Source organism: Neoarius graeffei, chromosome 27, assembly GCF_027579695.1.
Source record: "Neoarius graeffei isolate fNeoGra1 chromosome 27, fNeoGra1.pri, whole genome shotgun sequence".
Classification (NCBI taxonomy): Eukaryota; Metazoa; Chordata; class Actinopteri; order Siluriformes; family Ariidae; genus Neoarius; species Neoarius graeffei.
In genome coordinates, this window is record NC_083595.1 from 43905574 (window position 1) to 43923579 (window position 18006).

The window sequence follows — 18006 nt, forward strand, 5'->3', positions numbered from 1 at the left end:
AGGTGACCAAATACTTATTTTACTGAGGAATTTACCAATTAATTCATTAAAAATCCTACAGTGTGATTTCCTGGATTCTTTACCCCCATTTTGTCTCTCATAGTTGAAGTGTACCTTTGATGAAAATTACAGGCCTCTCTCATCTTTTTAAGTGGGAGAACTTGCACAATTGGTGGCTGACTAAATACTTTTTTGCCCCACTGTATCAGGAATGTACAAAAGTGCAGAATAATTTTGCTACCCGAACTGTTATTTCAGGGTTATGTCATGTATTCTTGTCATTAATATGACGCTTGGTATATCATGATATACCAAACACATGTGTGGGTGCAATTCTGTTTGTTTGTATGCACATTTAAACCAAAAAAAAAAACACCAAATTGAGGCCAGATGGAGGTGATGCTATGTGATGAGCTCACGCCTTCAAACACTCCCACAGCTTGAACTCATCATGAAGACCACCTCTCTCTCTCTTTCTCTCTCTGTGTGTGTGGAATTTCAGGTCAATTCCATCATCAGGTCACAGAAACACCATCGACTGACTAACAGCACTTCCTGCTGCGAGGCTGTGTTTACCCTGGACGCGATCGACGTATTGCTGTTTTTATAATAACACTGAACAAGCTCTCCAGCCAGATGAACAGAGCGAGCTGGTCGACGAGGTGGGCAAACAACGAACAAAGAGTATGCCAAGGGGTGTTTAGTAAACACAGACATACCAAACACGCAGTCATACATACACAGAAACAAATATAGCAACGCCTGTACATGATGCTACACCCCTGTATGACTCAGAATGAAGCGAGCGAATTGGGACGGTCAATTTTTTTTTTTATATCCAACTTCCTGAGTTTGGGCTTGGGCTTTATCCAAGTGGACTGTGGTTCAGTTAGTTACTGGTGGAAGCGCAGTTTTTCATAATGGTCCAAAAAAAAAAAAAAAAAAAGACACGAAACAGGCTTGTCTCACTGAGGGAAAAAATAATTCCACTTTCAACATTTGCCTTTCAGTCCTGATCATGTTTAAACACACAGTAGAAGGCAATACAGCCTTATATTACACATGGACATGCGTGTTTTACTGGGAAATACGTCAGTATTTTTCATACGGACTACATCCGGGACATTGAGTGACATCTCATCTCCTCTAGCTGCTTTATCCTGTTCTACAGGGTCGCAGGCAAGCTGGAGCCTATCCCAGCTGACTACGGGCGAAAGGCGGGGTACACCCTGGACAAGTCGCCAGGTCATCACAGGGCTGACACATAGACACAGACAACCATTCACACTCACATTCACACCTACGGTCAATTCAGAGTCACCAGTTAACCTAACCTTTGGACTGTGGGGGAAACCGGAGCACCCAGAGGAAACCCACACAGACATGGGGAGAACATGCAAACTCCGCACAGAAAGGCCCTCGCCAGCCACGGGGCTCGAACCCAGACCTTCTTGCTGTGAGGCGACAGCACTACACCACCGTGCCGCCCCATTGAGTGACATATTTAAATAATATTGGCTGGCATTGAGTGGTATATCAGATATATTCCATTCAGCTAACATGATACTGTACGAGTTGAAGACGAGTTCAGTATCATGCTAGCTGAATGGAATATATCTGATATACCACTCAATGCCAGCCAATATTATTATTATTATTATTATTATTATTATTATTATTATTATTATTATTATACATACATACACATTCCTTTTGGGTATTCAATGCATCTTTCTCTTTCAAAATTCTCTCAAAATCTTCTGTATTGTATGTCTGTGAAGGTTCTCAGTCATCCAGGTCATCATAAACCATAGGTGCTAAAGGTGGCAACTGGACTTGCTTGAAATTCTTGAAGACGTTTCACCTCTCATCCGAAAGGCTTCTTCAGTTCTGTCCGACTAGAAGGGAGTTCCAAGGATTTATCCTCGAGGAGACCAAAACAAACCTAAGGGGAGTTGTTGAGGTCACATGGGTCGTAGACACTCTGAGTCATCCTGTAGGTCAGGGGTCATCAAACTACGGCCCGGCCCGCCACCCCCCTTTGACCGGCCCCCCAGCCCCTCTGCTCCCCACCACTTGAACCGGCCCTATGAGGCAATCCCCAAAAGTGGTCATGGCCTATTTTTTTAAATTGCTTTTTGGCAAATAATAACATGTCTGCATCTTGTATTTTGTTCATCTCATCTCATTATCTCTAGCCGCTTTATCCTGTTCTACAGGGTCGCAGGCAAGCTGGAGCCTATCCCAGCTGACTACGGGCGAAAGGCGGGGTACACCCTGGACAAGTCGCCAGGTCATCACAGGGCTGACACATAGACACAGACAACCATTCACACTCACATTCACACCTACGGTCAATTTAGAGTCACCAGTTAACCTAACCTGCATGTCTTTGGACTGTGGGGGAAACCGGAGCACCCGGAGGAAACCCACGCGGACACAGGGAGAACATGCAAACTCCACACAGAAAGGCCCTCGCTGGCCATGGGGCTCGAACCCGGACCTTCTTGCTGTGAGGCGACAGCGCTAACCACTACACCACCATGCCGCCTTGTATTTGTATTATAGTCAGGCTGTCTGTTGTTGCCCAAATGAGGATGGGTTCCCTTTTGAGTCTGGTTCCTCTCGAGGTTTCTTCCTCATGTCGTCTGAGGGAGTTTTTCCTTGCCACCGTCGCCACAGGCTTGCTCATTGGGGATAGATTAGGGATAAAATTAGCTCATGTTTTAAGTCGTTCAAATTCTGTAAAGCTGCTTTGCGACAATGTTTATTGTTAAAAGCGCTGTACAAATAAACTTGATTTGATTTGATTTGATATTTTGTTGATTTTATCAATTAAAATTGATATTTAGTTATAAAATTAACTATTCATATTTTCCGAATTTTCATCATATGCTTGCGATCAAGCAGTGACAGGCAGCGCACGCGCAGAGAACTGTCAGTGTTCAGGACAGCAAAATGGCTAGCGGTAAGCGAAAAGCTGACAGAGAGTGCAGAGTTTTAAAGAACAGTGGACCACCGATTATTTTTTCGTTCAGTGTAAGGACCGTGCAGTTTGTCTTGTATGTAAAGAAAGTATGTTGGTTTTCAAAGAATATAATCTGCATCATCATTACAAAACCCGCCACAAAGAGTATGCTAGTTTGCGAGGGCAAACAAGAGAAGACAGGATTCGGAGGATGAAATGCGGACTGGCTGCACAACAGAATGTATTCCTTCGCCAAACCCAGATCAACCAGGCTGCTGTCCGAGCTAGCTATAAGGTAGCTCACCTACTAGCTACCCATGGAAAGCCGTTTACTGATGGGGACTTTGCTAAAGTATGCATGCTTGCTGTGGCCGAGGAGGTGTGTCCCGACGAGAAGGATGCGCTCAACGCGGCGAGTCTCTCCGCACCTACTATGACCAGGCGAACCGAAGATTTGGGGGACAACGCGTATGACCAGCTGAATGAGAGAGCGTCAGAATTCGAGTTTTTTGCTTTGGCCATGGATGAGAGCAATGACGTGCAGGACACAGCACAACTGCTGTGATCTATTGATCTATTGCTCATATTATTATAATTTCAGTTTTTTTTAAATGTATTTATTTTATCGGCCTATTTATTTGACCTTTATTAAGTGCTGCACACAATTATTATTAATATTATTAATAATATCAACAGGCCTACCTACAATTTATAATTTTCCACTCACCTTTGCCAGTGTCAATCACCTCAACTAGGCAGATGTTTATTACCTTGACAGCTTTGATGTTATTTTTATTAGAAAATAAATAAATGGAATATCTGTGGTATTTCAAATTAAAACAAAGTGTGAAGACTCGATTACTACTTTTGCAAACCACTAGTAAAGATAAACAAATATGTGCCAGGAATCAAGTGTTGATATAGTAGTGTGGATATAGTACAACCCCGATTCCAAAAAAGTTGGGACAAAGTACAAATTGTAAATAAAAACGGAATGCAATAATTTACAAATCTCAAAAACTGATATTGTATTCACAATAGAACATAGACAACATATCAAATGTCGAAAGTGAGACATTTTGAAATTTCATGCCAAATATTGGCTCATTTGAAATTTCATGACAGCAACACATCTCAAAAAAGTTGGGACAGGGGCAATAAGAGGCTGGAAAAGTTAAAGGTACAAAAAAGGAACAGCTGGAGGACCAAATTGCAACTCATTAGGTCAATTGGCAATAGGTCATTAACATGACTGGGTATAAAAAGAGCATTTTGGAGTGGCAGTGGCTCTCAGAAGTAAAGATGGGAAGAGGATCACCAGTCCCCCTAATTCTGCGCCGACAAATAGAGGAGCAATATCAGAAAGGAGTTCGACAGTGTAAAATTGCAAAGAGTTTGAACATATCATCATCTACAGTGCATAATATCATCAAAAGATTCAGAGAATCTGGAAGAATCTCTGTGCGTAAGGGTCAAGGCCGGAAAACCATACTGGGTGCCCGTGATCTTCGGGCCCTTAGACGGCACTGCATCACATACAGGCATGCTTCTGTATTGGAAATCACAAAATGGGCTCAGGAATATTTCCAGAGAACATTATCTGTGAACACAATTCACCGTGCCATCCGCCGTTGCCAGCTAAAACTCGATAGTTCAAAGAAGAAGCCGTATCTAAACACGATCCAGAAGCGCAGACGTCTTCTCTGGGCCAAGGCTCATTTAAAATGGACTGTGGCAAAGTGGAAAACTGTTCTGTGGTCAGACGAATCAAAACTTGAAGTTCTTTATGGAAATCAGGGACGCCGTGTCATTCGGACTAAAGAGGAGAAGGACGACCCAAGTTGTTATCAGCGCTCAGTTCAGAAGCCTGCATCTCTGATGGTATGGGGTTGCATTAGTGCGTGTGGCATGGGCAGCTTACACATCTGGAAAGACACCATCAATGCTGAAAGGTATATCCAGGTTCTAGAGCAACATATGCTCCCATCCAGACGACGTCTCTTTCAGGGAAGACCTTGCATTTTCCAACATGACAATGCCAAACCACATACTGCATCAATTACAGCATCATGGCTGCGTAGAAGAAGGGTCCGGGTACTGAACTGGCCAGCCTGCAGAACAGATCTTTCACCCATAGAAAACATTTGGCGCATCATAAAACGGAAGATACGACAAAAAAGACCTAAGACAGTTGAGCAACTAGAATCCTACATTAGACAAGAAATAGGTTAACATTCCTATCCCTAAACTTGAGCAACTTGTCTCCTCAGTCCCCAGACGTTTACAGACTGTTGTAAAGAGAAAAGGGGATGTCTCACAGTGGTAAACATGGCCTTGTCCCAACTTTTTTGAGATGTGTTGTTGTCATGAAATTTAAAATCACCCAATTTTTCTCTTTAAATGATACATTTTCTCAGTTTAAACATTTGATATGTCATCTATGTTCTATTCTGAATAAAATATGGAATTTTGAAACTTGCTCATCATTGCATTCTGTTTTTATTTACAATTTGTACTTTGTCCCAACTTTTTTTGGAATTGGGGTTGTAGTAGGGATGGCTGTGCCAGGCTAGTAATCTCTACTACACAATGAGGCCTGCTGGTGGTCATATTTGTCTGGGTCATACAATTCTATGTTATATAGCTGACCCGACCCCGGCCCCCCATTGCAGTCAGGAATGACAATGTGGTCCCCAGAGAAAAAAGTTTGGTGACCCCTGCTGTAGGTGTTAGCGTCGCTGGAGGCCGGGTGTGAACGGTGTTGGCAGCCTAGAGGGTTGTTAGGGTGATCTGTGGGTTGTTGGGTCTCTGCCATCATGTGAGTCATTAAAGTCAGCTGAGTCTTGGTGTGGATGTGTATTCAGTTTTCTGGGAAGTGTGCCAAGGACTACATTGTAGGTGGCTGATAAGTGGTGTCTCAGACCACCTCCTTTGTTCAGCGATGGTCGTTCCGGGTTGACTAGACGTACGTTGTCAAAATGGCGAACCGGTTCAAGATAAAAATTCTTTTGATTAACTTATGTTCTTTTGTTGATGTGTCCATATAATATAAAGAACATTACAGGGTGGTACGAGGATATGAAGTTTATCTTCTCGTGTTGAAACTATTTTCACTTGTTCGCGTCACTCACTCGTGAATATGTTCACCACGAGAAGATAAACTTCATATCTTCGCGCAACCATATAATATCCTCTCTATATTCGCAACCGTAAGTCCAAAGAGAATGAAACACTTCTTCTGCACCTTCAGTGAAAATCAGTCAGCATATTTAATTTAATATCGAAATATAAAATATGAAACACTGTATTCACAGAACGCTTTGTCATGTTTGTTCTCCTTTAAATGGCTTAAAAACACTTCTTCAGGAATATCTTTTCAAAGCAAAAATAGCTCAGTAAGTGCATGTAGAAATACGAGAAATTGTTATTTACCTTAAACTAGGGTTTATGTTGACCATAGTAGTGAACAAGTATCGTATTTCTCTACTGATTTCAGCTCCTGTCTACCAGCTGGACTTCTTTCGAGTGCCTAATATATGACTCAGCATCTCCACACAGAAGTTCCCACCCATTCCATCACCCATGATGCACCACTGAGTGTAAATTACTACAACAAGTTATATTATAGGATGAATATTCTTTTCTCCCTTTTTTTTTTCATTTTAAAGACTCATTTCCATTCCCTTTAGCTTTAAGTATCCTCAGAGTAAACTCCTTGAACTCAACAATGCCGTAGCCTTGGCTGAGAGCAGGTGGTGTGTGGCTTATTGCTAAACAGCTATAAAGCTAACCACTATAGTGCTAAGCTGGAATTATGCATCCTCAATCATGGTGGAAGAGGAAGTGGGGAAAGCGTTTATGTCATTATGCACTGCCTCTTCAAAGTACTCAAAGAGCACAGTCGAACGCAAACACACACTCACACAACACACAAAGTGAGGACAACCCTAATACTCCACATCCATCCAGCACAGCAGACGTCTAATGTGGGGAGCAGGAGAAAAGCTTAAAAGTAGCTCGTATTTAAAAAAAAAAAAAAACTAGAATGAACTAGACAGCAAAGAAAAGAATGGGTACGGGTATGTGTGATCAGATAAGACTTCAGCTGTGGCATTAAGCAGTGTCTGTAACTGCGCGTGTATGAGGTTATTAATAAAAAAACCTACTGTTCTTAAAGATAAACTGCCTTGCAGATTTTTCAAGTTTATATGTTATAAAAAGAATTTTCCCTGACACCCAATTATTTTTGTTTAGTGGACCAAAAGCTACTGAATTTGAATCACAGACTTCCAATATTATTAGTTTGTTTGTTTTTTTAAATAGACCAATTAATGAATTTAGGGCCACATGGCCCTAAATTCTACGCTATTTTTTCCTGCTTCACCATGACCCAATTCAAGCTACTACGTCATGCACCACGTAGTGGGCTTTCCCCGTTCACGTAAGGCATTGTGGGATACAAATTTGAAACAGGAGAGAAACATGAAGGACGTGAGTGTGTAAATGAAATGTGAAAGACTGACTACAGTAACGGAAAGCAAGAAGAAAAGACGTTACGTTATATACGAAGGAAAGGAAACGCAGGACCAAACTAATAAATATTGGCGGTCAGTGAGCACCTCGGTGTGATCAGCTGTTCGTTTAGCAACAGAATGATGGAACTGTCAGTGCACAGTCAAAGGTAAACCTGCACATGCACACACACATGGACTTCCTCTGTCTGCTTGACTGCACGAAGCAAACGATTTCATGTACATTATTTGCTCGGGAATCCGCTCAAATTATATAACTTCCCAGCCACAGAATGGCCTGATATTTTTTAGATATTGCAGAAATAAACATATATCACAATGACCAAATTTCAGTGGGAACTAAACTTCACCAATTTTATGAAATCGAAAGGCCATATAGTTTTCACCTTTGTTGTGTCAATATGTTAACAGGCCTCTCAAAGTACTGATCTAAGATCAGCTATGCTATCTTATGTATGTATGTATGTATGTACAGTATGTATGTATGGCATCAGATTTGCACAATCTTAATGACAAGAATGACAAAGATTTGTGCTCCAGTGATATCCGATTCATGAAGGAATCATTCTTTTGATCCGGATCTTGTTAGTGAGTCAGTCGATTCCATCTCAAAGTTCATGTGTCATATATGCCATGTTTGTATTATTCATTTAAATATTCCAGTACAATTCTAACAATCTACCATTTCGAAATCTTAACTTGAACTTGATCCGATAAACGGATTGAACACCTAAATGACACAATCAACTCGTTCTCTGAACTGAACATTTGTTTTGACCATGTTTGATTGAAAGAAACGAACAGTTATGTGCTGAATCTGCTGGATGAATTTGTTTCCGAATCCACCAGAAAACATAAACTTGAGGTCCAATCCCCAAAACAGTTTGTGATGTTTGGCTAGTATGACGTATGCTATAAAGGTGCTAGGCTAATAAGGTACAGTAGCCTAAGACAAATATAAAAATATACATGTAATCACTTTTCATAGACGTTGCGATGTTCCAAATTTGTGTACGTAGCTGAAAGTGGGAAAGTTTTTTTGCATTTAATAAAAATACCTCAACAAAATTAGAAGGATGTACTTTAAGTATCGGTTGTTGTTTAGCCAAGCTGGTGATACCTTAGATATTTTTAGAACAAATCTTTTAAAACGGAAGGTGTAGTGGTTAGCACTGTTGCCTCACAGCAAGAAGGTTCTGGGTTCGAGCCCAGCGGCTGACGGGGGCCTTTCTGTGTGGTGTTTGCATGTTCTCCCCGCATCGGCGGGGGTTTCTTCCGGGTGCTCCGGTTTCCCCTACAGTCCAAGACACGTGGCTAGGTTAACTTGGGGTGACCTTAGGATGAGGTGCCCTTGAGCGAGGCACCTAACCCCCAACACTGCCCACTGCTCTGGGTATGTGTGTGTACGCACAAGTGTGTGTTCACTGCTTCAGATGGGTTAAATGCAGAGAGGACTTTCACAAGTGTATGTGTGATGAATAATAATAATAAAAAAGTTGTTCTTGGCATAAGCAGTAAAGAAGTTATACATGTTCTCCTGAACAAACTTACCCTTATCAAAAAGAAGTATACTTCAAGTTCATTTTATTAAATAAAGTTAAAGTATATTTCCTTAAGTATACTTTTGTGTACTAAATATACTGATATCAATGTACTTACAGTATACTTGTAAGTAAACTAATCTAATACTTCTTGGGACTAAATTGACCCACTTTTAGTTTATAAAAAGTATACTTTAAGTCCAAGAGAAGTAAACTGAGTATACAACTAGTATTTTTTTATTTTGTACTGCAAGTATACCACAAGTAAACTTATATACTAATAGTTTACTAGTTCTATACTTGTAGTCCACTCTTTAGTTTACAAAAGCATATGTACGTCATAGTATACTGGAAATATACTATGAGTTTACTTGTTTTATACTTCTAGTCCACTTTTTAGTTTACTAAAGTACACTTTGTAGTATACTGGAAATATACTATTGGTTTACTCATTACACACTTCTAGTCCACTTTTTAGTTTATAAAAGTATACTTTATAGCATACTGGAAATATACTATTAGTTACTGGTTATATACATCTAGTCCACTTTCTAGCATTGAAATGTACTGCAATTACCCTTCTAGGTATACTATTAGTTTTCTAGCCCTAACTCTTACCTCATGCACACTACCAGTAGACAACTTAAGTGTTTTGTAACTTAAGTTACAATGAAGTTATAAAGGTAAGAATTCACAAAATAATAACAGATACTCAGGATTAAGAACATATTCATTTTCTTTAAAAATCAAAATTTAAAGCAACATTGTATTAAATGCCAAAGTATAAAAACATGGCAATGATGACTGAAATTGACATCCAAGCTCTAAAGAAAAAAAAAATTATCCCACTCAGGAGAAATAAAAACAAACAAACAAACAAACAAACAAACAAACAAACAAACAAACAAACAAACAAAAACCTTATATGGAAGCACAAACATACCTAAGAGTCAACAATGCTGAAGCACAACTACAGGGCGAGTACACTTAAACATAAGGCACAAATGTTTTAATACTTTATTACACTTTTGTTAAGTATATCTTGATCAAAAGTTTAAGCTTAATATACTTAGACTTTTCAATATACTTTTCAGTATAAGCCAAGTATACTTATGTATAACTTTATTAAGTATGTCTGTAAGTAAATAAAAAGTAAACTGAAAGCATACTCTCTTATTTTTAGTTTAAAAGAAGTATACTAGAAGCACACTTAAATAAACTTTTTTATAATTCATACACAAGCTAGAATTTTATGTGGACTAATTTCAAAGCTTTATTATTATTATTATTATTATTATTATTATTATTATGATGATGACGTTTTTTATTGAGTTTACACTTGATATCTAAAACTGATAATATACACATGGAACTCAAAAACAATCATCAAACAAAATCAAAAACAAAAAACTCATTAATTTAAAATCCAATAACAATTAAAAAAAAAAAACACCCATAAATTTTCATTATAAAACACCTATAAATTTATATTCAACTGACAGAAATTGAATTGTTCAAATCTAATTCACTGAATCAGACAGTTGAAAGAATCATCCTTTTGAACCAGGTCTTTTTAATGAATTAGTCAAATTGGTTCAGAAATCCATTTGAATGAAACTCTGTAGGCTGCAGTTTGAAAGAATCATCCTTTTGAACTGATTCTTTTTAATGACTCAGTCAAATTGGTTCACAAGTCCATTTGAATCAAACTATGTATGCTGCAGTTTGAAAGAATCATCATTTTGAACCAGTTCTTTTTAATGAATCAATTAAATTGGTTCACAAATCCATTTGAATGAAATTCTGTACGCTGCAGTTTGAAAGAATCATCCTTTTGAACTGGTTCTTTTTAATGACTCAGTCAAGTTGGGTCACAAGTCCATTTGAATGAAACTAATGGCCCTTTTCCACTACCCTTTTTCAGCTCACTTCAGCTCGCTTCAGCTCACTTCAGCCCGACACGGCTCGCGTTTTGACTACCTTAGAGCAGCACGACTCAGCTCGCTTCAGCCCTGCTTAGCACCCAAAACTCGCACGGTTTTGGAGTAGGGCTGAAGCGAGCCAAACCGAGCCGAGTGGGGCTAGGGGCGTGAGCAGACACTCCCCTGTGCACTGATTGGTGAGGAGGAGTGTCCTCACATGCCCACACACACCCCGCGAGCACGCTGGGATCTGTAAACAACGTAAACCCGGAAGAAGAAGAATTACGAGTTACGAGACTTTCTGAAGCCTTATGCGCCTCGCCTCATCTATACGCTCTTGCCAGTATCTGTTGGCGTTGTCGGTGACAACAAGCCACAGCACCAAGACCAGCAACACTAACGACTCCATGTTTATTGTTTACTATCCGGGTCGTGAGACTACCGCTTAAAAGATCACTGATGTCACTGTTTGCGCCGCCTAACGACATCACGTGACGTCCACCCACTTTTGCTAACTCCACCCAATGTGTCCACCCACTTCCAGCCAGCACGGTTCAGCGCGGTTGTAGTCGAAATGCAACTCCAACAGCCCCACTCAGCTCGACTCAGCCCAACTCAGCACGGCACGGCTCAGCCCAACTCAGCCGCGTTGGTAGTGGAAAAGCGGCATATGTGTGCTGCAGTTTGAAAGAATCATCATTTTGAACCAGTTCTTTTTTAATGAATCAGTCAAATTGGTTCACAAGTATTTGAATCAAACTATGTACCGGTATGCTGCAGTTTGAAAGAATCATCATTTTGAACCAGTTCTTTTTAATGAATCAATTAAATTGGTTCACAAATCCATTTGAATGAAACTCTCTACGCTGCAGTTTGAAAGAATCATCCTTTTGAACCAGTTCTTTTTAATGACTCAGTCAAGTTGGGTCACAAGTCCATTTGAATGAAACTATGTGTGCTGCAGTTTGAAAGAATCATCATTTTGAACCAGTTCTTTTTAATGAATCAGTCAAATTGGTTCACAAGTCCATTCAAATCAAACTATGTATGCTGCAGCTTGAAAGAATCATCCTTTTGAACTGGTTCTTTTGAATGAATCAGTTAAATTGGTTCACAAATCCATTTGAATCAAACTATGTGTGCTGCAATTTGAAAGAATCATCATTTTGAACCAGTTCTTTTTAATGAATCAGTCAAATTGGTTCACAAGTCCATTCAAATCAAACTATGTATGCTGCAGCTTGAAAGAATCATCCTTTTGAACTGGTTCTTTTGAATGAATCAGTTAAATTGGTTCACAAATCCATTTGAATCAAACTATGTGTGCTGCAATTTGAAAGAATCATCATTTTGAACCAGTTCTTTTTAATGAATCAGTCAAATTGGTTCACAAGTCCATTTAAATCAAACTGTATGTGCTGCAGTTTGAAAGAATTGGTTTGTTAAATTGAATCAAACTTTTCATCACTATTGAGTACTTTTGGCCCCAGGGTTATAAGGGATATGCTCATGTATTGTACACACACACACACACACACACACACACTTTTTCTCTGTCCTTCTCTCTCTCTGCTTTGTCTTCCATCTCTGTCTCTCGCTGTGTGCAGTACAGAGAGTATTCCTTACCTATCTGATCCGTAGTATCTCATAATACAGCAGGATAGAGGATTTGTTCTGGTTATTTTACATCAGTGTGAACATTGTTTTTACACGAGAGCTCTCAGGCCTACAGCTACATGTTACACTTACTCCTAATGGTGTGCTCTGCCAAATGTTTCACACAATCGGTATGCGATCTTCACAATTCTCAGTATTGTAAATAAAAAAAAGATAAATATTACATAATATTACTCTCATTTCATTTCTCTGTGCAAGACAACCAGTTCACTGTGTCACACCAGCAGATCTAAACTAAAAAAAAAAAAACTAAAAAAAAAAACTAAAAAATAAAGTATGAACCTTCTAAATTATTACCACAGAAATAGCACTAGATTGCTCGGACTCGAGTGTGACTGTAGCTCTTTCAGAGCAGACCAAGTGACATCAGACTTGTGCTGCATCAGGTAAGCTTTAACCAAGATGAGCAACAAAATAATAAATTATTTATGCTCTTTGCTGTCTATAGCAATCCCACTAGACCTATATTAACCTAAGCTTCGATTTAGTTCCTCAGGGATTTTAACTTAACTACTACTGAACGCTCACAGGATGTAGTAATGCTACCATCAAGGGACGCCAAAAGTTACTTAGAATACAAGTGGAAGAATCATCTACAGAGAACCTGTCATGATGTAGCAAACTGCTCCATACATCTTTTCTTATTTCAACCATCTTTTTTTTAAATCTGAAAACATTTTTGTGTGGATGAAAAATGTAAGTTTTCAAAAAAGCTGTTGATCCAAAAATATGGTGGAACTTACTGTGATGCTGATTGCTGTATTAATATTTTAATTTCGTGTTTGAATGCTTTGTATAGTAAATAAGAGATGATGTAGCATGTTTAATAGAGTTACCGGTATGTCTTCAAAACAAAAAATATCAGAAATGATGTCAGACAGACACAGAGTGCGCAAGGTTTCTATTTTTTCACATGGACAGGAAACTTATTGGAACAAAAGTGTAAGACCTGAAATAATCTTGATTAACCGAATTGACTTGAAAATGTATCTTGGGTACAAAAGTGAAAGAGAAAATATGACAAGTAAGTAGAAACTTTACGGAAACGATTAGTGTTCGACTTAGGTGGGTTTTTCCTTTTCTTTTCTTTTGCTTGTTAAAGCAGCTTGATTTTCAATATCACTTCCGCATAGTAGCAGCGTTCTCCAAATCAAAACACAAATTAAAATATGCTTTTAAATGCCAAGTATAAATTATGTTCTAGTTTTGTGCAGGTTAATAACAGATGGTTTCTATGTTGATCATATTTTTGCACATTCCTATAAAAACACTGCATTGTATCATAATAAACTGAAATTAAACTAATGTACATCAGTCAGGTTCAATGCCCGAACTGATAATCATATCATCAGTTTTTGCCAGAGTGGTTGGGGGTTAGGTGCCTTGCTTAAGGGCACTTAAGCCAGTCCTGCTGGTCCAGGGAATCAAACCAGCAACCTTTTGGTCCCAAAGCTGTTTCTCTAACCATTAGCTCATGGCTTCCCCAATGTATATCTAACCAGACTTAGGCTACATCCACACGACAACGGCAACGAGATTTTAAAAAAAAAATATCACGTCCACATGGGCAATGGATCAGTAAAATATCAGGTACATATGGCAACGCAACGCTTGCTGAAAACGATGCAATACACATGCCACACCTCTAGGTGCGCTGTAAGACGGTCCCATCGGAGACACCAGAACAATAGAAGTAAGGACGCATGCGCATAAACTATTATGCGCGAGACTTCATATTAGCCACAGTCAGAAAAATCTGTTCGTAAAATTACGTTATAATGACCAAATACAATGAAAAGTATTTTTCCAGTCTCACCTGTGAAAGATAATCCCATGTGATCTCGTTTGGACGGCAAACCTGTTGGTACAGTTAAACGCAGCACATGAATGAGGCATCTCTATTCTCCGCTTTGCCCCATCCAATATGGCGGCGAGGATGACGTATGATTCTACGCGGAAGGCGGTGTCTTTAATGGTCCGGAATAAATTGAATGCTACATGTTGATGGATTAATTTGTTCTTCTACGCCCTTTTTGAGGAATGTATTGTAGGACTTAAACCAACATCTGAAGAGGTGAGATCGCTCCTTTTTTTCCCCTATTTTTGCTGGCGGGATTGACTCTGCCCTAAGGGCTATTCTCTCTCTCTCTCTCTCTCTCTCTCTCTCTCACTTTGCACCATTACACAATAAATATTCACAGTGAAAATATTTTGTAAGCGCGTTTCATGAACCAAGTTATAGGATTTGTTGACAACTCGCATCGAGTTCGTTACACTTCTACCCGGCGTGAAGCACATGTGGTTGTGACGTCATCGTAAACAAATCCATTCTACTCATCCAGACGACTTCGCAATGGCGCCGTTGCCAGATCTTTCCACTCTGGAACCCGTTCTCAAAAGATTTCGTTTTGGGGCACCCAAAACGCCGGTGCCGTGTGGACGCCAGGCCGAAACGATAAACAATTTTATCAGATTCACCTGAATCCGTTGCCGTGTGGACAGGGCCTTAATATTCTTCACCTACGTCCCTGCAGAGACTCTCTTTCTTTCTCGTACTACATTCCCAATGGCCCTGTGATTACGGCATGTGATCCACCCAAGCAAATCTATCCAAATCACTTGTACTGCTTTGCATAGAAATGCCTGCTTTATCTGTTCTACTCGATGGAAGCTGTGGTGATTCATTCAACGCATTTAACAGGACTCTGAGAAAGGATTCATCTGAGGACTCACGAGATGACACATATATATGTATGCAGGCTACACTTTGATGTACTGTTATAAAATACATTGAGATGTTAGGGAAGCAGTTGAGCTCGCAGCCTCCCCTCTGTTTAAAACCAACATGAAAGCAAGGCTTTGTAAAACAAACTCGTCCTCATTGAACAGGTAACGAGACACCCTGCGTGCTTACATCACTGCCGGCAGGTGGCCAGTTGCCATGGTGACTCACCTTGACGACAGGGTGTCCGCCGGAGGCTGCTTTGACGGCTCCTCGGCTGCCCTCGGTCTCGTAGTGCGCCCGGTGGTGGGCTTTAGGATGCACCTCGATCTTCAGTTCAAACTGACTGTACTGACTCGGCAAGGGCCAGTCCAGCGGGGGCAGGGAGGATGTTCTACACACACACACACACACACACACACACACACACACACACACACACACATATATATATAATTACACCATGTTTCTTTGGATATTAATTCCCTTTCACTTGAGCATATCAAGGAGAAAAACCTCAAACCCTAAAACTATAAAGCCAACCTTTCAATCTATTCATTTATTTGAAGCTTTTATCCAAAGTGCCTTTTCAGTGAGCAGTTCAGGATTAAGAGGGTTAAGAGTAAAAACAGTTCCAAGCATCTGAGCTCTCCTGGGTCTCTTCAACAAAATGAAGATGTAGGACTGCGTGGGAAATGATCGGTTTTGGAGTTACTGATACGGACCTTTTAAGAGGATTTTACGAAGATTATTTAATTTTTCACTCCTGCAGACCTGGTTTGTGGTACAGCATCTCTTGATTAATATTAAGACACTTAACCTTTTTTTCTGGACTCAGGTTCAGTTCTTCAGTTTGTTCCACTGCAGTTCACTTAAAACAAATGAAATTAGTCAAGTCTTTTCATTCCATTTCAATAAATAAAACTGTGCCTAGTCCTGTATCCTGTAACGGTCTAAAATTGTGGACATCAAGTGATAAATGTCCAGCTCTTTTTCCAACTGTGGCCAAAAACCAAACACGGGTGAAGGGAGCCAAAATGATAACGAAAAATCAAAATGTGAAATAAAAATCGAGCTGAACACAACGAAAGTAAACGAAAAATCAAGTGATGACAAATTTGTTTTCTTTGAAAAATTAAAATACGATTTGATTACAACAGTGGAAAAATAAAAGCACAATATGAGCCTTGTTCGTGATTTATGACAATGTTCTGTCGCTTTTATATCATTTATATTGATACAAAAGCTATTGATGATTTTTATGAGGCCAAATTGTCGTGTATAATTTTATAAAACACTGCGCAAAAGTCTTGGGCACATGTAAAGAAATGCTGTCGACCAAAAACGGCTGAAGAAATAATGAAATTAAATGTTTCAACAATAAAAAAAAAATGCTATAATCAGTAAGCCATAATAAATGAAACAAAGTCAATATTTGGTGTGAGACAACCCTTTGCTTAAAAAAAAAAAGTCTCAAGTCCGATGAGTGCAGTTTTATGTGGAAATGATCTGTAGGTTTTACTGAACATCTTACAGAACCAGCCCCAGTTCTTCTGGACACTTTGACTGTCACACTCGCTTCTTCATTTTGCACCAAAACCCAGTAACCTTCATTATGGTTTCTTTTTTAATCTGAAAAGTGCTCTCTTATGTAATATGCTGCTCAGATACAACCTTTTTTTTCTGTAACATTTAATTTTGTGCTGGAAAACGAATGTTTGGACTCTAAAATGTTTTTGGTCTGACTCGATAATGTAGAGGTCATAAACTAGAAATCTAGAACAAAGTTTGTATGAAAAAATATAGGGTGCCTAAGACTTTTGCACAGTACTGTGTGTGTGTGTGTATGAAAAAGAGAGAGAGAGAGAGAGAGAGCATACCAGTCAAAAGTTTGATCACACCTACTCATTCATATGTTTTTCTGTATTTTGACTTTTTGTCTACATTGTGGTGAGATAAAATAGAAAGGTCCTTCTTCTCTCATCGGGAACATATGACTCACATTCAGTAGAGAGACAGCTGTTAATTTCAGAACAGTGTTTTTGGCCTGAAAATGGGGTCGAGTAACAAAATGGAAATACTTCGCATCAGTATTGGACATTCATTTGCTATTATTACTCACAAATCAAAAAAAGTAAGAGATGGAAGAAATTACAGAACACTGCACGTGGGTTTATAGGTTACTGTCTCTACGTCAGATGTATTTAAAGAGCAAACATGTTTACAGTTATATATTTCTTTACACCAGTCAAAAGTTTGTACACCCCTACTCTACTCATTCATAGGTTTTTCTGTATTTTGTAGTTTCTACATTGTACAACAACGCTGAAGACATCGAAACTATGCAATAACATCTGGAACATATATGGAGTTATGTGCGAAACAAAGAAAGTGTTAAAAAACAAAATAGGTTTTATATTTTAGATTCTTCAAAAGTAGCCAGCGTTTACCTTGATGATGATTTGCACACTATTGGCATTATCTTAACCAGCTTCATGAGGTAGTCACCTGGAATGCTTTTCAATTAACAGGTGCCTCGTCAAAAGGTAATTAGTGGACGAGTTTGTTGACTTCTTAATGCGTTTGAGATCAAACAGTAAATAATAACAATAATAATAATAATAATAATACAGTAAATAGCCCT

At 39.1% G+C, this 18006-nt stretch overlaps 1 protein-coding gene across 1 annotated transcript in view; it reads right to left on the reverse strand.

The window, feature by feature from the left end:
- The window catches only part of nfatc3a (nuclear factor of activated T cells 3a), a 163565-nt gene that overhangs the window by 80316 nt on the left and 65243 nt on the right, over positions 1–18006 (reverse strand). The window contains exon 3 of the mRNA XM_060911502.1: positions 15594–15756. Coding sequence (XP_060767485.1) covers positions 15594–15756 — 163 coding nt within the window. The remainder of the gene's footprint in view (positions 1–15593; positions 15757–18006) is intronic.